This window comes from Erythrolamprus reginae, chromosome 11 (genome assembly GCF_031021105.1).
Source record: "Erythrolamprus reginae isolate rEryReg1 chromosome 11, rEryReg1.hap1, whole genome shotgun sequence".
NCBI classification, from domain to species: Eukaryota; Metazoa; Chordata; class Lepidosauria; order Squamata; family Dipsadidae; genus Erythrolamprus; species Erythrolamprus reginae.
This window is the reverse complement of record NC_091960.1, coordinates 10016810-10038604: the sequence shown is the minus strand read 5'-3', so window position 1 is coordinate 10038604 and position 21795 is coordinate 10016810. Positions and strand designations below refer to the sequence as shown.

Here is a 21795-nt window from a genome sequence, read left to right as displayed (position 1 = left end):
AGACATTTTCTGTTTAAGGCCCTTCGCGATGATCTCTGGGACGTGTAGTTTTGTGGCTACCCACTAGGCTGAAGATCCAGGAGGGAGATGGACTACAGCTGTCATGGAGCAAGGGCTGCTTTCGCGGGGGGCGACGGGAGTTGTGGTCCAAAGAGCATGTGAGGAAATCTCTTGAAAAGTCCAATAGGGAGGAGTCGTTAGACTCTTGCAATTGGTTTTTGTTTTTTAATTTTATTTCTTTTTTTTTTATTGGACAAGTGTGGTTGGACACACAAGGAGTTTGCCTTTGGTGCATATGCTCTCAGTGTACATAAAATAAAGGATACATTTGTCAGGAATCATGAGGTACAACACTTAATGATTGTTATAGGGGTCAAATAAGCAATGCGGAAACAATATTAATCTTAAGGATATTTTTATTTGTTTGTTTGTTTGTCTCTCCTTATCTCATTTATCTTTTCTTCCTTTCAAATTTGTTCACCTATACTCTTAAATCTTTTCTTCTATTCGTTTCTTTAGTTATATTACTAAATACCTATTCTCTTCAATGTGTATTATGTATTGGACTAAATAAATAAATAAATAAAATAAAATATTTGTTTGTCTGTCAAACATGTATAGGATAGTTTGCATAAGCGTAAGTGAAAAGTAATGATAAAATGAAGGACGATGGGACAGAATTTGCCCACGAATTGAAGGGGCGGTTTTAAGGCTTTGTCGAGTAATAAGAAAACATGGTTTAAAAAAGTAATAAAGCTAAGCCATTACATCTCTTAAGTGTGTAAACCAGGCATGCCCATTTCAGCAGACGTGGTAGATAAATCCACAGTAACTGAATTTAAACATGCCTGGGATAAACATAGATCCACCCTAAGATAAAATACAGAAAATAGTATAAGGGCAGACTAGATGGACCATGAGGTCTTTTTCTGCCGTCAGACTTCTATGTTTCTATAACCTGCGTATCTTTTAACATACTGTACAAATGCTCCTCTTAGGTTGCTAACTATGGTAGGTCACTCACTATGCAGTATGTTTGTGTACTGTAAATTCAGAATGGAGTAGAATAGAATAGAATAGAATAGAATAGAATTCTTTATTGGCCAAGATAAGGGGCGTGCATAAGCGCACCATTGTGCCTACCGTCCCTGTCCTATTGTCTACTTTTTATCATTACTTATCTAATGTTTTATATGTACAAATGATCACCCTATAATTGTTTGACAAATAAATAAATAAAATAAATAAATAAAGATAATTGGGGCGTGCATAATTACACCAGCGTGCCTTCCATCTCCTGTCCCAATATTTCCCTTTTACTAGTATCATGTATATAAACATTGTTATATCTTTGTATACCGCCAATATGTACTTGACAAAACAAATACATAAATAAAATAAAATAAAAAAATAAGTGTGATTTGACATATGCATATGCTCTCAGTGTACATAAAGTATATATCATGAGATACAACACTTAATGATTGTCGTAAGGTACAATTAAGATTTATTATCAGATTTATTATCTATTAGAAATAAGTTATCGGTTTGGGTTTATTTATATACAGTACTACTTGTGTATTATTACATTTATTAGTCACTCAACTCCAATGGGCTGGGTATGTTGTTATTTTGTAGCTTGGCTTCTGCTAAATCAGGGGTTCCCAAGCAGGAGACAGTATTCCAGGGGGTGCAAAAACTTGGGTTTAGAAGTTTCAAAATTATAGTCTAAATGTATAATTTTATGCATATAATTTTAAGGGGTGAGAGTATATATCAGAAGTGTTCTAAGCCTAAGGGGTGCACGGTGCAGGGTATAGAAAAGGTTGGGAACCCCTGTGCTAAATGGATTAAATGATTTTTAAAAACCATTTCTTTAAATCAAGGAATTTATTTATTTATTGGACTTATATGCCGCCCCTCTCCGAGGACTTGGGGCGGCTATATATGGAATGCTGGTTTGTATGATAATCTCTTCTCATTCTGTAATTATTATTTCTAGTTGGGTGCAGAATAGCCAAGAAATAGTATTCAGCTGTGTAATATGCTCAATAACAGTTGTTTCTATTTGAGATATTGGTAACCAGGTCTTTCTTCTAGAGCCAGCCTAAAATGGTAGTCCTTCTCATTCAGTGGGAAATTTAGCAGAATTCCCCATTGATGGCACTGAAGAGATTATACAATCCAGAGGAAAAAAAGGATGAAAAAGTGAATGTGCAAGAATTTGAGGGAGGCATAGCAAGGGTATGCTGAGTATATAAGAGCCACAGAAGTATCATTGAAATGATGACCATAGATCAGTGATGGCTAACCTATGGCACAGGTGCCACAGGTGGAAAGTGAAGCCATATCTGCTGGTACACGAGCCGTTGCCCTAGCTCAGATCCAATGTCCATGTGTGTGCCGGCCAGCTGATTTTTGGCTCGCATAGAGGCTCTGGGAGGGCGTTTTTGGCTTCCAGAGAACCTCCAGGTGGGATGGGGGAGGGCATTTTTACCCTCTCCCAGCTCCAGGGAGCCTGGGGAGGACAAAACACGAGCCTACTGGGCCCACCAGAATTTGGGAAACAGGCCGTTTTTTGCCTCCAGAGGGCCTCCGGGGGGCAGGGGAACTGTTTCCGCCCTCCCCAGGCATTGAATTATGGGTGTGGACACTCGTGCATGTGCAATAGCGTGCGTGCATGCTCTTCTGGCACCCAAGGAAAAAATAAGGTTCGCCATCACTGCCATAGGTCATGAGTTGCCTCGTATGCTATAATCTTTTAAAACCTGACAAAATTTGTCCTTCCATCCTTGTTACACCAAATTTCAGCTTTAATCTCCATTACCATGATATCTCATTTTCCTAGATGGAGCCCAGGTGATCGTTCTTTTATGCTGATGGAGGTAGCGAATTGTTCAAAAAGGTGCTTGAAATTGAATAGACTACTGTGAAATGTAACCATATCCTCCGTGCTATGGTAACTCAACATTTACAGAAATAGGTGAGTTTGGGTTCAGAAAATATTTTAAGATGGCTGTTTCCTTCAAGAGGTGGTGGGGCTTTCATATCCGGCTTGCAAAAACCCAAACAACCATTTGATGAAAAGACGGAGGTTGATTTTTCTCTACTATTTGCCTTTGCTGCTGTTTGGGGTTTTACAACCTACATATAGCAGCTGTCTTGAATAGAAAAGAATGGAGGTTTATCAATTATTAGGGTACTTTAAAACTCCTAGTTGTATTAAACCAAACACCTATGAATGAAGTTTATAAAATGCCATGCGTCCTTCACTTCAATGAAAGAAATCTTTGTTAAATTCTGGGTCTTTGGTTCTTTACAGTGTAGGGAGTGATGCCCACAGCCTTTGGAATGCAAAGTATGCGCTTTATTAAGGAGCTGTGATTGGTTTTCTATTCTTATTTTAAATGTAGATTCTGAAAAACAAAGTGCCCTTTTCCCCCAAGGCCAAGGTTGAAGAAAACCGTCTGCCAAATCAAATGGAATTTTTTATTATGGTCAAAACCATCATAAGAAGGTTGATTTAGAACTGATTAAAAAAGTAAAGCTACATCGGAGTGTTAAAAATATGAAAAGCTAAAATACCATTTTTAAGCATGGAATTTCCACCCCGAATCAAGTTCTAGCCCCGGCCCTCTGGAACCAACTCCCCCCGGAGATTAGAACTGCCCCCACCCTCCCTGTCTTTCGTAAACTACTCAAGACTCACTTATGCCGCCAGGCATGGGGGGAGTTAAGATATTCCTTCCCCCTAGGCCATTACAAGTTATGCATGGTATGTTTGTGTGTATGTCTGGTTTTATAATAAGGGGTTTTAGTTGTTTTATTAATTGGATTGTTACATGTTGTTTTTTATCATTGTTGTTAGCCGCCCCGAGTCTACGGAGAGGGTCGGCATACAAATCCAATCAATCAATCAATCAATCAATCAATCAATAAATAAATAAATTTTTGCTTCTGAAATGAAAAAAAATCAGCTTCTCAAAGGGTTAATTCAATAATGACTTTTTGGTACTTGAAGAAAACACATGATGGCACAGTCAGAAAAAAAGTTACCCAGAAGCGAAAAAAAATATTCATCTCAAAAGCAAAAATGGATGCTAGAACTTGATTCGGGGTGGAGAACTTGATTTGGGATGGAATTCCAAGTCTAAAAATGGTATTGCTTGCTGTTTTTTAAAATTGAGGATTTTTGGTGCCCGGGAAAAAACCTATGATGCCATGGTCAGAAAAAAAGTTGTCCCTGATCGAAAATTCATAAATACTGACTAGTATTTATGACAGTTTCAGTGTCCTGGAGTTATGTGATCCTCATTTGTGACCTTCTGAGAAGCTAAGTCAATGGGGAAACCATATTTGCTTAACAACCATGTTACTAACATTACCACTGCAGTGATTCGCTCAACAATTGTTGCAAGAAATGTTTTAAAATGGAGCAAATTTCACTTAACCACTCTCACTTAGCAACAGGAGTTTTGGGTTCAGTTGTGGTTGTAATTCAAGGACTACCTGTATCAAATGACAAACTGGCGAACTAGATGCTCGTTAAGCAAGTTTATGGCACAGGTCATCATCCAATTTTAAAGGGTTTCCCATCCAATCCTGACCATCTCCGATTCTCAGCTGAAGGAGTCTGTGTTGTCTGAGATATGACTATCATCATGTGACCAGCATGAAAATACGGAATGCGATAATCTTCCGCTGAAGTGGTACCTATCTATCTACTTGCATTTGTATGCTTCCGGAGTTGTGTGGTGCCCTAGAGGTGGATCTTGCCTCACAAACAGGAAGCTCTGAGTTTGAACCTAAGTAGAGGCAGGTATTTCTCTCTTTGGGCACAATGAGAATATATTTGCTAAACAAAACTCCGCATTGGTGACAGGAACGGCATTGCACACACTGCTAGCTCCAATTAGTTGCTAAGATTGCACCCCACAAGAGATTAGGGGGTTGTTAAAAGATGATGATTATATGCTCCCAAACTACTAGGTCGGCAAAAAATGACTTGAAGGATGATTGAGAATGCTTTCTTTGGCATTAACTCTTGATATATTATTTATTACTCTTTTTTAATGTCATTTATTACTCTTTTTTAAGCCCTTCACTCAGGGGTGGGCTGCTGCCCAGACCGGGGGGGAGGTCAGCGCAGTGGGGTAGCAAAAATGGATCTCAACCCCAGAGCACCAATTTGCACTGAAAGATGTAGAAAGAAAATGTAGGGCGTCCTGCACAAGCTAGTAAAAAATTTGGTAGCCGTTCACTGCCTTCACTGCTTCCCCCCCAATCAAACACTGATGTGGCCCTCCATGAAATTGAGTTTGACACCCCTGCCCTGAGGTATTTGGGTGGTTGCTCTCATGGGAAGATTGTTAGAGTGTTTTTTATTTATTATTATTTATTAGATTTGTATGCCGCCCCTCTCCGTAGACTCGGGGCGGTTTTATTTCCATCGGTCCTAAAAATATACTTTCACCACTAGTACAACAGATTCTTTAGCAAATACCTCACCAATAGAGTCCTATCCCTTGTTTGAAATAAGGACCATTCTGTTCAATGAGACTTATTTTTAATTGTTGCTCCTGAGCTGCTTTCAAAGTATATTTACAAGGAGAGTGGTGGGGAGTTTATTACTCTCCAAGATATTTACAGTACATCAGCTCCCATCATTTCTGACCACCTTCTGTAGCAACTGTGGCTGATGGGTAATAACCTGACTCTGTGGAGTGTTATAGCTTTCCTCATGCTGGATGTAACGTGTAACTTTCACTGAGTTCAGCTGAATGGATCCTTGTTAAAACAGCCCCATCTTTAGGACATGTTATTAGATTCCAACTTTTTACCCCTACGACCCCAGCTTCTAACAAAAGCATTATTATTATTATGTCAGTACAACACAGCAAACGAGATCACTATGCTGGATTTCATATTTCATCACCAGTCGGGCGCTTCCCAAGCACCTAGGACTGCGTGATGTAGTGGCGAATTATGTTTGCCGATCCCAGTAAAGTGGCCTTTTGCAATTGACAGATGGAGATTTTGTCAATTCCGATGGTTTTCAAGTGTCTGCTGAGATCCTTTGGTACTGCACCCAGCGTGCCAAGTACCACTGGGACCACTTTCACTGGCTTATGCCAGAGTCATTGCAGCTCGATTTTTAGATCTTCCTATTTCACTAATTTCTCTAGCTGCTTCTCCTCAATTCTGCTGTCCCCTGGGATTGCAATGTCGATGATCCATACTTTCTTTTTCTTCACAATCAGCATGTCTGGTGTGTTATGCTTCAGAATTCGGTCAGTCTGAAGTCGGAAGTCCCACAGTAGTTTTTTTTAAATTTATTATTATTATTATTATTATTATTATTATTATTATTATTATTATTATTATATGTGATTTTCAATAAATAGAAACATAGAAGTCTGACGGCAGAAAAAGACCTCATGGTCCATCTAGTCTGCCCTTATACTATTTTCTGTATTTTATCTTAGGATGGATCTATGTTTATCCCAGGCATGTTTAAATTCAGTTACTGTGGATTTACCAACCACGTCTGCTGGAAGTTTGTTCCAAGGATCTACTACTCTTTCAGTAAACCACGTTTTTTCCTGAAATGTTAGGTATTAATCTTGTTAAGATATTGGAATTGGTTTGCAAGCTGAGAATTACAACTTTTTTTCCACAAACACCATCTTATTCCATCAGTGATGGGAGTTCCTTCCCAGCTGGGTTTCATGAATTCCCAACTTGGACAACTTTTTGAAACAATGATTCAACTGTTGCTTAATCAGCAAAACACAGTATCTTTTTTTCTGTACAGTACAAAAACACAGGATATGTTGTGTGCTGGAACACAAAGGGGACTTGAGAGGAGCCTTGATTTTAAAAACTAAACCAAAGGGTAGAATTTGACTCTGTATAAACATTACTCCAGTGCAACAATAGACCGGGAGACTTTCCAAGCAATAAAAACTTCTCCTGAGATTATTTTTAAAAACTTGAAAAGCTTCAGTTGCTTGGAATTCTAATTATTTTGCCCCTTTCACTGACATTTGTTGCTAAACCATTAGAACACTGTTTTTCAACCAGTGTGCCGCGGCACACTAGTGTGCCGTGAGACATGGTCAGGTGTGCCGCGAAGCTCAGAGAGAGAAAGAAAGCAAGAGAGAGAAAGAAAGCAAGAGAGAGAAAGAGCAAGCAAGAGAGAAAGAGAACAAGAGAAAGAAAGAGAGAAAGAGAGAGAGAGCAAGAGAGAAAGAGAAAGCAAGAGAGAGAGAGAGAGAGAGGGAGGGAAGGAGAGAGAGAGAAAGACATAGAGGGAGGTAGGGAGGGAGAGAGAAAGAGAGCAAAAAAGAGAGGAAGGAAGAAAGAGAAAGAAAGAGGGATGGAGAGAGAAAGAAAGAGGAAGGAAGGGAGAGAAGGAGGGAGAGAGAAATAGAGCGAAAGGGAGGAAGAGAGAGATAATTTTTTTTGTCCAAACTTTTTTTAGCCCCCCGCCCTGCCCCGCTCAATGTGCCCCAGCGTTTCGTAAGTGTAAAAAATGTGCCGCGGCTCAAAAAAGGTTGAAAATCACTGCATTAGAATGTAAAGAAAGTAATGAGGAAATTAAAAGAAATAATGCTGACTATATTCTTTTCATCTTCTGGCTGATAAACAGTCTCTCCAAAAAAAACCCCCACTATACTTTTATAAGGACTACCAAAATGTCATCATTTTAAAGTTTGGAATGCTCCTGCAGCTTTTCTTACAGACTTAAATGCTTTGAAGAACTTAACATGCCTGTAACATGTAACAGTCATCATTTGGGTTGCTGTTAACCAAATCTATTTCCTTAGAAACATAGAAGATTGACAGCAGAAAAAGACCTCATGGTCCATCTAGTCTGCCCTTATACTATTTCCTGTATTTTATCTTAAGATGGATATATGTTTATCCCAGGCATGTTTAAATTCAGTTACTGTGGATTTACCAAACATATCTGCTGGAAGATTGTTCCAAGCATCTACTACTCTTTCAGTAAAATAATATTTTCTCTTGTTGCTTCTGATCTTCCCCCCAACTAACCTCAGATTGTGTCCCCTTGTTCTTGTGTTCACTTTCCTGTTAAAAACACTTCCCTCCTGAAACTTATTTAACCCTTTAACATATTTAAATGTTTCCATGGTGTCCCCCCTTTCCCTTCTGTTTTTGGAAAATGTGCCAAGAGAGCTTTTTAACTTTTCTATTTCCCTTCGTCCCAAGTGGACATTCTAATCAATAGTGGTCATAACATCATGCAGTTAGAAGTGGCCATTTAAACCATCAAGTTCAACTTCTTGCTCAGCGTAGATTTTCAAATTAAATCCTCCCCCAGCTGATGGTTATCTCGCCCCAGCATGGACATATTCAAGTGAAGTGAAGTCCCACCATTTTTGCAGGCAAAACTGCTTTACTATATGACCAGGAGGATGAACAGTCAAGGTTTTCAATATAATCATAGCAGGTCTTCAGCAAGTAATGAAGGATCCAAGATATTTTCTTCTATAGCCTTCCAGGGTCATCAAAATCTATGGGGGTTCTTGTTGGGTTTAAAACATCGAAGATTCTGTTTTCCTGAGGTTGAACAAGCAGAGGAAAGAGAAGTTCTTTTGCCCAACAAATTTACTTATTGGAAAGGGCACTTTTTCTCAAAAGGCAAAGCTGCGGACAGGAATTGAGTGGATGCTACAGAATACAATATCCGGTTGCTCAGCAAAACACACAGCACTTTCATTAGTCATGCTAACAACAACAGGAATGTATCACTTGGGGACTTATTAAGGGGTGCAGAAGGAAACCCTTGATGAAACAGAACATACATTCTAGGAAACAGAAGTTAGTCTTCTACTTAACAGATATACATAAATGTAAAATTGGATCTAAGCATATCTGGTAAAAATGGCTTGACCATGAAAGTAATTTCCATGCTAGCAATTCATAGCATCTTCTAGAGTTACTCAACCATTGCTATGTCAAAAAGACAGTAGCTGGGCAGGCTTTATATTTCTTCAACCATAGCTGGTTGGTGCCCTGAAGATGCTAGAATTCACTACTAGGTGATGTTTTCGGACATCTCATCACGTTGTTTCTTTTTAACCTGAAATCTGTGATGCCAGAATGAGAACAGCGTGGTAAAATATCCACTTTTTTATACATGTAGAAATAATTGATATGCCTAATGCAGTCCCTGCTTTCTTTTTTTTATTTTGTTAAAGACAGAGATGTAGAGATATTGAGACATGTGAGCTAGAATTTGATTCCCCCCTCCCCCAGCTTGAATCTGGAATGTGAACGTTGGACAGATAGAGAGTGACTCTACTACTTGTGTTCATCAGCCTTGGTAAGAACGGTCAAGATTCTTGGGCCTTGTGGTGAAAATCAATCCATTCAACTCCTCATAGAAACACAACCTGTTTCATGGAACTCTGGCGGATAGAGGGATACCTATTAGATCACAGCTATTCTGGATTTGCCAATTTGATCCTTACAATTATGACCTGGAATCTTGCTCTGTGTTGATCATTTGCTAGCAAATTGGGGATCTTAAGAATTTATCACAGCAGAAGCAGGAAGAGCTGCCCTCTTATCATTCTGTAACTAACTTGTTGGCTGGCCCAAAAGACTTGTGTTTACTTGTGGGCATAGTTCCCTCTAAGCTGAGCAGTGAGCAATCGCTCACTTAAAAATCATCATCAACTCAGAGTTTTCCAAACCTGCCCAGAAGCCGAGAGGGAAAGAGTGAGAGGGAAGGAGAGAGAGAGGAAGAGAGGAAGAGAGAGAAACAGATAGAAAAAAGAGAGGAAGGAAAAGAGAAAGAAAAAGAATGGGAGTAAGGAAGAGAGAAAGAAAATCAAAATCTAATTTGAAACTAGCTCAACTATTTAAGTGGCATTTTGATATTGATAGAGTTGCCCTATTATGAGCTCACTGTTATAGACACACAGTACAGTATTTTATTTTGAAATTCTCTGAGGCAAAACAGGGTGGGTTTTTTATTTGTTTGTTTGTTTGTTTGTTTGTTTATTTATTTATTATTTCTGTGCCGCCCAGTCCCAAAGGGACTGCCGCTCAGACACTATACTTTTCCGCCCACCCCCCAAAAAAATTAGAGGGAACACTGCTTGTGGGTGGCAGTTGTATATGTGTGAGAGAAGGGGAGCCCTAATCTGTGTTAGTGTGACCTTCAGTATGTACTCTCCAGGAAATGAAAAACCCACCCCGTAATTTTGGAGTGCGGACATCAAAATATCAAAAACAGTGGATAGTATGGAGTCCCCTGAGAGAGATGATGGATGGCCAGCCCAGGGATGGTGACGGCTTGGGGTTTCGTTCAACTATTATAGTTCCAGTGGGAAGCAAAGGCCTTGGTGTGTGAAGAGGCCTCACTTGACTCGGATTTCAGCATATTCAGCCAACTCCTCCGTCAGGGTATAGCTGTCCTTGGTGGACAATTTGGTGAAGTCTATGTTGGCATAATCAATCCCCAGGTCCTCACGCTTGTTCAACAGCCGTTTGTCATAGCGCCCATACTGGAGGAGGAGGTGAGCAAACAAACAAGATCAGGTTATTGCTTGCGCCAACTCACTCTCTGAGTTACATCATTGGGTTTATTCCCGTAGAATCAAAGTAGGCTTCCAGATATTGCTGAGGACACTCTCAGCAGTCCTGGCCATCAGGATCAATGCTAAGGGATGTTAGGAGGTGTAGTTCAGCAACATCTGAGGTGGGGAGACAAGTTGCGTAACTTCAAGACCTGAAGTGGTAGAAATAAGGGACAGGATGCTATACGTATATATAGACCACAAATGGCAAGTGTCCACTTAACATGCAAACATTTAACTAAGATCCACTGATAGACGCAACATCATTTCACCAGGAAGGTTATGATGACAGACACCACAGAAAGTTGTCAGAACTATCTTCTCAGGTATTTTCAGAAGTATCTGAGTATTTCAGATATTCAGACGCCAGACAAAATATTTGACACAAACATATTGTGGCGCAACACATTCAATAGTTGCTTTTGGAAACCGTGCAGAGACATGACAACTGTTAATGCAAGACAAATGCCATGTCAAAAAGGGCGATCCCCCCCCCCCAAAGTTGGAAATACCCTAAGATAGACTTTGTTTTCAAATTTATTGACATGGGAAATGCATGCAAAAAGTAAAAATAAAATCCATTTGAAGTGCTATTCGAAGGCCTATTTGCGCAGCAGAACAATATGACAAGCAAAATAGCCTTTCACAGACTTCATGCATCTATTTTCCTCTGGAAAAAACCACCCCCTCAAAAGTGAAAAAGCAGAGCAGAAAAAAATATGGCTGTGCCCTCTTCAGAGATGTTACTACCATATGCCTGGCAGTTTTCTGAACTAAAAATAACATGGGGGAAAAAAACCCCACATGGCCTCCGGCAGCAAAAATAATAATTAATGAGCCTTACTGTGGCAGAAACTCTTTTTTTTCTAACCACCCAAAATGAAAGCCGCGGACCAGGTTTCATGGAAGTAGCCCTACTACTCTGCTTCAATCTCGAGAGGACATGCCAAGAGCAACGATAAAGGGGAAATTAAAAACAAACAATAGGGGGAAAAATCAGTTTCTTTTCCACAGATTGTGATGCTTACTCTGACTTTTCTTATTAATTTCCCTCTAGGCTTTGCTTCTAACCAGGATTTTAATGAACAAGCTTGTTATGTATTTCGGTATGTTCTTCGCCTCCTGAAGTTCTTTTTTCTTTGAAGAAACATCTCCTTTGCATCCACTTTGAACCTCCTTGTCACCAGGCCAGAAATGGTTTGTCTATGTCTTCTTCTGAAGTGTTTTTCAACTATCTAATCAAGCATACAGCTCTGGAATTCCCTGGAGATGTCTAGTCTAGTCTAGTCTAGTCTAGTCTAGTCTAGTTTCTTTATATTTCTTTATAAATTTCTTTGTATATCTTTTTCTATAGTCCTATATCTTTTTCTCTATTCTCTCATTGATATATTTTATTCCTATATTTTTTCTCATATTCTTTCACTGATATATTTTGCTATGAGTATATCCTCTGTAACCCTCATTATGTTTTGGACAAAATAAATAAATAAAACTGTCTATAGTCTAGTCCAGTGTTGGCAATCCTTTTTTTCCTCGGGTGCCAAAAGAGTGTTATCGAGCATGCACGAGTGCCCAGACCCATAATTCAATACCTGGGGAGGGTGGAAATAGCTTCCTCCACCCCCAGGAGGCCCTTTGGATGCCAGAAACAGCCTGTTTCCCAACTTCTGGTGGGCCCAATAGGTTCGTGTTTCATCCTCCCCAGGCTCCAAAGGTTTCCCTGGAGCTGTGGGATGGTAAAAAACGCCCTCCCCCATCGCTCTGGGGGCTCTCTGGAAGCTAAAAACGCCCTCCCAGAGCCTCTGTGCAAACCAGAGCCTCTGGCCAGCACACACATGCATGTAGGAGCTGAGCTAGGACAATGGCTTGTGTGCCAGGAGTGCCCGAGTCTGCAGAGAGGGGCGGCATACAAATCTAAATAATAAATAAATAATAATAAATAAATATGGCTCCACGTGCCACCTGTGGCACCCGTGCCATAGGTTTGCCAGCACTGGTCTAGTCTATATTCTAGGGGTAGGCTAAATTGCCTCTTCCATGACTTGTGGACTTCAACTGCCAGAATTCCTGAGCCAATCATGCTAGCTCAGGAATTCTGGGAGTTGAGGTCCACGTCAAAGAAGTGCCAACTTTCCCTACCCCTATTCTGTTCTGTTCTCTTACTATTCTACTCCTATTCCATTCCATTCCATTCTATTTTATTCACTCAACCCAAGCTTGCTTTGCTTCTTACTCCAGACAAGACATTTAGCTTCCTGCCACAGAAGGACATGCAAGCCCCTACAAGCATGCACAGATGCTTCATTTGTGGGAAAGGAGGAAGGGCAATGAGAGGATGACAATGTTACACGTGGACAGGGAAGTCCATACTTACTTAGCCAGGTCAGTGACTTTCCAGGGAGCAGATCTCTTTAGACTATTAGAAAAGGAAGAGTAGTCACTAATGACTCCAAGGGAGAAAGGACCGCTTGGGCAAAGGCAACCCTGACACCTGAAGTAAGTTTGGAGCACCGTGAAATATAGGGAGAGGGGTTGGAACTGTGGGATCTTTCGTGGAATAGGTTATGGCCGTGACAGAGCGATGTCCATCTGAGTTTCTTCTCCTGTCTTGTTCTGTCAAGGTCATACTTTTTTCTCTCTGCTGAAACCGATAGGCCAGAAAACCCCAAGTAAGGAAACTATTCTTAGGGCTGACTAGTTATGCTTCCAGGAAGAGCGAAGCAGCATGGTGGCTCAAGTGGTTGGAACCCTGGGCAGGAGTTTAGCAAGCCTGCGTTCAAGACCCGAGAGCTGCTATGGGGGTGAGGTTGAGCTCCCGTCCTTCACTCCAGCTCCTGCCGGGAATAAGAAGATAGCGCAAATTGGGCATCTCCAGGACAATGGTGAAGTCACCAGCTAATCCTTTCAACAGGAAGCGATGCTTCTGACTTGAGTGAGCGGGGAAAAAAACAGGAAGGAAAAAAAATCCCCTCTTTGACTGTATCCAAAACAAACCACCTTTTGGAAGGACACTTCTCATGGATGGGTCTAAGACATGGGTGTCAAACTTCATTAAGGACCGCATCAGGATGGTGGTTGACCTGGGAGGCCGTGGCCGGTGTGTGTGTGGCCAGATCAACCATATCAGGGGTGCTTGTGGTGGCCAGAGCTCTCTGCCAGTAAAAATGGGCTCCAAAGCTCTGTTTTTAGCTCCCATGGCCTCCTGCAAGCCTCTGCCAGTGAAAATGGGCTCCAAAGCTCCGTTTTTAGCTCCCATGGCCTCCTGCAAGCCTCTGCCAGTGAAAATGATCTCCAAAGCTCTGTTTTCACCTGCCATGGCCTCCTGCAAGCCTCTGCTAGTGAAAATGAGCTCCAAAGCTCCGTTTTCACCTGCCATGGCCTCCTGCAAGCCTCTGCCAGTGAAAATGAGCTCCAAATTTCCGTTTTCAGCTGCCATGGCCTCCTGCAAGCCTCTGTCAGTGAAAATGGAACTTGCCTGTACTGCCCCAAAAAGGACCTAAGGATGAAACCATCCATCCAGCTCCTCTAACAAAGCTTTCCCTTGTTGTAAAATACTGAGCTGAGAGAAGTATACAGTGGTACCTCGACATACGAGTTTAATTCATTCCAGACCCGAGCTCGTAAGTCGATCAACTCGTATCTTGAACGAATGCCTTTAGACTTTGTTTTTCGCGCCGAGATAACTGGAAGCAAGGAGATTCTTGCGCCATCTAGTGGAAGCTCGGCTCGTATCCCGAATTTGAGCTCGGGTGTCGAACAGAAATTTCGCTCGTGTCCCGGCTCGTAACTTGGAATACTCGCATGTGGAGCAGCTCGTATCTAGAGGTACCACTGTACTTGTCTTCTCCTTCCAGAAGATGGGAATGGATTCAGCCCAGTATTAGATTGCTACCGGTTACGGATGAAGACGGCGCACTGGAAGCGAAAGTTGCACCGTGTGCACAGCTTCCGTTCTCCTTGCATGCGCGTGCGTGCATCCCAATGTGGGTTTGCTTCTGCACATATGCAGGAAGCAAAATCTTGCCAGGGGATGCGTGTGTGTGTGTATGTGTGTGATTTTGGCATTTTTTTGCTTCTGTGCATGTGCGGAATACTGAACTCTCTCACACACACATTAATCCCATTGTGAGATTTTGCTGCATGCGCATGCATGCATACAGGAGAACAAAATTGAGCCGGGGTGGCGCAGCAGGTAGAGTGCTGTACTGCAGCCCACTGAAGCTGACTTGTAGATCTGAAGGTCAGCGGTTCAAATCTCATCACCGGCTCAAGGTTGACTCAGCCTTCCATCCTTCCGAGGTGGGTAAAATGAGGACCCGGATTGTGGGGGCAATATTCTGGCTCTGTTAAAAAAGTGCTATTGCTAACATGTTGTAAGCCGCCCTGAGTCTAAGGAGAAGGGCGGCATAAAAATTGAATAAATAAATAAATAATAAAAGCTGTGCACGCAACACAGTGGTAGCGGCAATAATGGGAATCCAGCCCTGATTGATCCTAGAGGCAGAAGCAACTTACAGCAATTGGAGCCAGGCAGCAAAAGGGAGCCAGATGTGGTGTGAATTGCAGGGAGGGCCCCCACCAACACAGGGCTACTAAACACAACTTAACTACTGTTATTGGTACCTCTGATTTTTCCAGATTCCCTGGAGTCCTGTAATCTCCGCTGTAGACAACCGGAGGGTTTTCTGTTTGACCAAAGCCAGGATTATCATTGTTTTTTCTGGAGAAATGAAGATAATTACAATAACAATATTAACTGCCCCGACAACATAACATTTAGAACAATGTATTCCCTTCTCTCCCCACCAAACTTACTTTTTTCTGGCCTGGCTGACATAGCACACCACAGCTATGAGTATTGCAAAGGCCACAACGGCTCCCACCGGTCCCACCTTTGCCCACATCAGACTGTCTGGAAGAAAGGAAGACACAGGTCAACAGACAGGTTTAAAAGTGGGTGGAAATATACTGACAGCTGCTAAAATTATCCTGGCACAACACTGGAAACAGTCCGACTGCCCATCAGATGTAAAGATTATTAATATAATATTGGAATGTGCCGAAATGGACCCTCAGAGAGGGTCCGCAACTTGGGCGTCCTCCTCGATCCACAGCTCACATTAGAGAACCATCTTTCAGCTGTGGCGAGGGGGGCGTTTGCCCAGGTTGGCCTGGTGCACCAGTTGCGGCCCTATCTGGACCGGGACTCACTACTCACAGTCACTCATGCCCTCATCACCTCGAGGTTCAACTACTGTAATGCTCTCTACATGGGGCTACCTTTGAAAAGTGTTCGGAAACTTCAGATCGTGCAGAATGCAGCTGCAAGAGCAATCATGGGCTTCCCAAGGTATGCCCATGTTACACCAACACTCCGCAGTCTGCATTGGTTGCCGATCAATTTCCGGTCACAATTCAAAGTGTTGGTTATGACCTATAAAGCCCTTCATGGCACCGGACCAGAATATCTCCGGGACCGCCTTCTGCCGCACGAATCCCAGCGACCGGTTAGGTCCCACAGAGTTGGCCTTCTCCGGGTCCCTTCGACTAAACAATGTTGTTTGGCGGGACCCAGGAGAACAGCCTTCTCTGTGGCGGCCCCGACCCTCTGGAACCAGCTCCCCCCAGATATCAGAGTTGCCCTCACCCTCCTTGCCTTTCGCAAGCTCCTTAAAACCCACCTCTGTCGTCAGGCATGGGGGAATTGAAATTTCCCTTCCCCCTAGGCTTATAGAATTTATGCATGGTATGCTTGTATGTATGAGTGGTTATTTAAATTGGGGTTTTTAAGATTATTTTTAATATTAGATTTGTTTACATTGTCTTTTTATATTGTTGTTACCCACCCCGAGTCTTCGGAGAGGGGCGGCATACAAATCTAATAAATACAAATACAAATTGACAATGGAGCTGCATGAAAGAGATGAATGAGAATAGATTTAGCTTGAAGTAGATGGCATTTCTGATAAGAAAATAGAAATAAAATTAGGTAATAATATATGAGAATATATACATATGTAAGTAAGAAAATATTTTTAAAAAGGATATGTGTATAAAGAGTAATAATGGCATCGGACCAGATTACTTGCGGGACCACCTAGTGCCACATAAATCCCAGCGACCAGTTGGGTCCCACAGAGTCGGCCTTCTCCAGGTCCCGTCAACTAGACAATGTCATTTGGTGGGACCTAAGAGAAGAGTCTTCTCTGTGGGAGCCCCGGCCCTCTGGAATCAGCTCTCCCCAGAGATTTGTACTGCCCCCACCCTCCTCGCCTTTCGTAAGAGTCTTAAGACTCATTTATGTCATCAGGTTTGGGCCGATTAGATCTTAGGCCCTGGCCAAGGAATGATTGTATGATTGCTGTATGAATGGGTGTTGATTGATTTTTAATATAATTAGGGATTTTAGATAGCTATGTAATTTTAATTTAATTGGATTAATTTTATTGTAATTTACTGTTTTCATATGTTGTAAGCCACCCCGAGTCTTCGGAGAGAGGTGGCATAGTAATCCAATAAAGAGAGAGAGAGAGAGAGAAAGAGAGAAATAAATAAAGTAAATAATAATGAAATAATAGAGTAGAATATATTAAAAATGAGAACTTAGATAAGCAACTGTTATCAGCGATAGCGGTAAGAACTCGCTGTAATGAGGAAAATTGTTTGGGTTTTATGTTTTTTTTCTTTGTGTTAGGTATTGTTTTTAATTTTGAGAATGTTTAATAAAAAAATTTAAAAAAATGAATGCAAAGAAAAACCATATAAAAAGACAAAATGCTTAAGGTTATGGTTAGGGGTTTTTAAAATATTTTTTTGCTTGCAATTTGATGGTGGCAGTTTAGCTCTTCCTCTTTGGAGTCAGAGAGAACCAAGTTTGGTCTCTCACTTATATGTGACAGCCCAGCTGATATTTGGAAACTTCTAACACATAATCCTTTGGTTGTTTACTTGCCAGGCTAAAGTGGGCCAATGTGTTCAAATTCTTTTCAACGCTTTGCCTTCTGATATTAATTCATATTTCTGGCCAGAGTGAGACAGCGAATCTCTGGTCCTCACAAACAAGGCAACTGAATAGGAAAGAGCACCACCAAGGGACTAACGGCTTTGCAGTGGGCCAACAGTTGATGTGTCAACCTTCTCAGATAACTAGTAAGACTGGCCCTTGATGGCAGCCCTTGACAGGCTGGCATGGAGGGTGTTGTAGCCTGTCGGCCCCCAGTCCCACAAGCAGCCAAATCAGATAAAGGAGTCAGGGCCAGCATCAAGGCAATCTGAAAGCTCTGACGGGGAAGAGGGAATTGGAGCTGTCAGAGATAGAGACAGTGGCGGAGCCTAGGCTGCCCATCAGGCCTCAGATGGAGAGTCAACAGCCCCCAGGAGGTGGCTGATGCCGAAGAGGAGGAACAGCTGGGTCCAGTGCCTGATATGTGGATGCAAAGAAGGCAGAGGAGAGGAGAGCAGTGGAAATCTATGGGCTGGTCTTTGGGATTGAAGAGGCTCCACTTCTAGCAAAGCCCAACCCTAGCTCTGGGGATAAAAGGCAGGGGGCCAAGATGAATAGGTGTGGCAGACAACTATTCATCTCCTTGCTGGACAAATTTGTTAGCCTGCTGTGTGAGAGAGACTTTGCTGGGGTTGTTGTTGGTCATAATAAAGGGAACATTTAGTTAACTACAGAGGGTTTGCCATGTTTGGGAGCTGGGTCAAAACAGAGGGCCTATGGCCCAGAGGGATCAGAGGTGATGTTTGCCTGCAGGGACTCTCACTGGAGTGATGGAACTGGAGCTGCTGGTTCTTGGTGCCGTAGAGATTCCTGGCAGAGCAGACTATGTAGAGCTGAGAGTCAACCTCCCTCTGAACAGTCAGGATGCTGGTGACAATGTAGCCTGTTTTCTGGGAGTACACAAACTCCCGGTCAGTCTCATTGACCGTCACATTGCGGGTGGGCAATTCAAAGGTGATCGTAGCTTCTGGGTTGGCTCTGGCTGCACAGATGCATTTCACCGTATCCCGAGCGGCTGTGCACTTGGAGTCCGGAAAAATACGCGGAGCAACTGTGGAGAAAAAATAAGAGATTGAAATGCAATCCAGGATGAACTAATAGCAATAGCACTTATATTGTTGTAATCATAGGTTTTTAGGCACTGAACATTGGGATAGAATATTGCTGAAGGGTGATGTTTTAGCCTAATGGATGCTGAATAAAACCTTATTCTTCCTCTATGGCAGTGGTCCCCAAACTACGGCCCGCGGGCCGGATGCGGCCCACTGAGGTCTTTTAACCGACCTGCAGCAGCACACGAGATTTTACCGATCGATATAAGAGGGAGAAATAGAGAGGGAGAGAGAAATGAAGAGGAGAGATAGAAAGGGAGAGAGAGAAAGGGAGAAATAGAGAGAGGAGGAGAGAGAGAAAGTGTGAGAGATACAAAGAGGGAGAGTTAGAAAGAGAGTGAGTGAGAGAAAGAGAGAAGAGAGAGAGAAAGAAAGAGAAAGAGGGAGAGAGAGAGGGAGAGAGAAAGGAAGAGGGAGAGATGGAAAGAGAGAGAGAGAAAGAGAAAAATGAGAAAATGATGGCGGGAAAGAACGAGGGAGAGGAAAATGAAACAAATGAGAGAAAAGGAAGAGGGAAGAGAGAAGTGGAGAGGAAGGAAGGAGGGAAGGAAGGAGAAATGGAGTTTGTTGATTTAAATTTAAATTTACTTGTTAATAAAGAAGTATAAATTACTTTATTACTTAATTATTAATTACTTAATTACTTATTACTTCTTTATTTTAAATATTGTATTTGTTCCCATTTTGGTTTTTACTTTAAATAAGGTATGTGCAGTGTGCATAGGGATTTGTTCATAGTTTTTTTTTATAGTCCAGCCCTCCAACAGTCTGAGGGACAGTGAACTGGCCCCCTGTGTAAAAGGTTTGGGGACCGCTGCTCTATGGAAAAGCAGCAAAGTCCAGGCTGAGTAAGCAAGTTGCAGAATCCATGACCACGTGGAAAATAATTAACTTGATATACAGCGTGAAGATAACGTATAGCTAACTTCCATATAAGGAAATTTATGCCTTACTCTCATTCCTTTGCTAATCACCAGTAAACACACAATCCAGGAAAAGGCAATGAATGGAGCTTCCATTAATTATCTATAGGGAAGTCACGAGGAGGTTGCCTCATACAGCGCATGAGTGAATGGTAGTTGGGGGATGGCTTAATGTATGTGGCGTTCTCGGATTGGTTATTCTGTACCACATGTCAGGAAAAGTGAAATACAATAAAAGGAGCAGTCTTGATTCAATCGAGGTCGTCTCATTGAGAAAATTTTCTCCGGTTGCTTCATTTTGATGTGGCAACTATGGCATCCTGTGCCTTCCTGGAGGTCGGCCCACTGGGGGAGGGCAGTTTGCCTTCATTATATACCACTTTCTAGTGCTTTACAGCCTTCTCTAAGCATTTCCCCCAACAATCTGGGTCCTCATTTTACCAACTTCAGAAGGATGGAAGGATGGGTCAGCTGGTCAGGATCGAACTCCTGGCAGTGAGCAGAGCTAGCCTTTAATATTGTGTTCTAAACACTGCACCTAAGGCTCTAATAGCTTTCTTGGATTGTAGAGGTCCTCTTTATGGAAGCCCCACTATTTATGCCAATGATAGAGCAGTGGGTTGGTCCACAGTCTTGAGATGTCTATTTCCAACAAATACCATATTTTTCGGAATATAAGACATGCTTTTTTCCTCCCTAAAAGAGGCTGAAAATTCAGGTGCGTCTTATACTCCTAATGTAGCTTTTTTTAAAAGCTTCCCCCCCCCCAGCCCTAACTAGATTGGCTGCCGATCAGTTTCCGGTCACAATTCAAAGTGTTGGTCATGACCTTTAAAGCCCTACATGGCATTGGACCAGAGTACCTCCGGAACCGCCTGCTACCGCACGAATCCCAGCGGCCGGTAAGGTCCCACAGAGTTGGCCTTCTCTGGGTCCCGTCGACTAAACAATGTCGTCTGGCAGGCCCCGGGGGAAGAGCCTTCTCTGTGGCGGCCCCGGCCCTCTGGAATCAACTCTCCCCGGAGATTAGAACTGCTCCCACCCTCCTTGTCTTCCATAAACTACTTAAGACCCACCTATACCGCCAGGCATGGGGGATTTGAGACATCTTTCCCCCAGGCTTATTATAATTTGTGTTTGGTATGTATGTGCTGTTTGGTTTTTAATTATGATAGGGTTTTTAGTTTTTTTTAAATATTAGATTTGTGCCACTATAATATTGTTTTTATCGTTGTTGTGAGCCGCCCCGAGTCTTTGGAGAGGGGCAGCATACAAATCTAATAAATTATTATTATTATTATTATTAGATGCTAACGATCTTCCCAGCTCTTACCTTGCAAGCTCTTTCATTGGTACTCTCTGTCAAGAATGTTTTCCAAGCCCTAAGTCTTTGCAGGGGTTGTTTTTTTTCATTACTCTAACTTGCTCCAAATGTTTCTCTACAGCCCTAACCAGGTGCTAATGATTTTCCTAGCTCTTACTGGCTTGCAAGCTCTTTCATTGTTACTCTCTCTGAATAAGGTTTTTTTTTAAGCCCTAACCAGGGGATAAAATAATGTGCTGAAGCTGGCCAGACTAAGGATGCTAGCCAGATGAATACCTGGTAGGCAGATTCTTTTCCCTATTTTTCTCCCCCAAAACTAAGCTACATCCTATACTCCGGTGCGTCTTATACAGTGATCCCTCGATTATCGCGAGGGTTCCGTTCCAAGACCCCTCGCGATAATAGATTTTTCGCGATGTAGGGTTGCGGAAGTAAAAACACCATCTGCGCATGCGCACCCTTTTTTTCATGGCCGCGCATGCGCAGATGGTGGAGTTTGCGTGGGCGGCGGGGAAGACCCAGGGAAGGTTCCTTCGGCCGCCCAGCAGCTGATCTGCTCGGCAGCGCAGCAGCAGCGAGCAGACGAAGATCGGGGTTTCCCCGCCGCCCACGCAAAGGGGAAACCCCGATTCGGCTCCTCGCTGCGCTGCCGAGCAGATCAAGAGGGGGAGAGATAGAGAAAGAGAGAGAACAAAAGAAAGATATGAGAGAGGGAGGAAGAGAGTGTGAGAGAGGAAGAAGCAAGATAGAGAAAGAGAGAGAGAAAGAAAGATGAGAAAGGAAGGAAGAGAGTGACGTCATCGGGTGGGAAAAATCGCGA

The 21795-nt window shown here is 42.4% G+C and overlaps 1 protein-coding gene and 1 long non-coding RNA gene across 2 annotated transcripts in view; one reads left to right on the top strand and one right to left on the bottom strand.

Moving 5' to 3' along the window:
• The first annotated feature begins 27 nt into the window (after positions 1 to 27).
• On the top strand, positions 28 to 11964 carry LOC139173984 (uncharacterized). Its single transcript, XR_011560279.1, has 3 exons — positions 28 to 345; positions 2849 to 2983; positions 11671 to 11964. It is a non-coding gene; the product is annotated as an uncharacterized lncRNA (long non-coding RNA).
• Positions 9942 to 21795, bottom strand: part of MAG (myelin associated glycoprotein) — a 32224-nt gene continuing 20370 nt past the window's right edge. Inside the window, exons 6-9 of the mRNA XM_070763970.1 lie at positions 18380 to 18667; positions 15429 to 15525; positions 15237 to 15333; positions 9942 to 10541 (exon numbers count right to left, since the gene is read on the bottom strand). Coding sequence (XP_070620071.1) covers positions 10395 to 10541; positions 15237 to 15333; positions 15429 to 15525; positions 18380 to 18667 — 629 coding nt within the window. The 3' untranslated portion in view covers positions 9942 to 10394. The remainder of the gene's footprint in view (positions 10542 to 15236; positions 15334 to 15428; positions 15526 to 18379; positions 18668 to 21795) is intronic.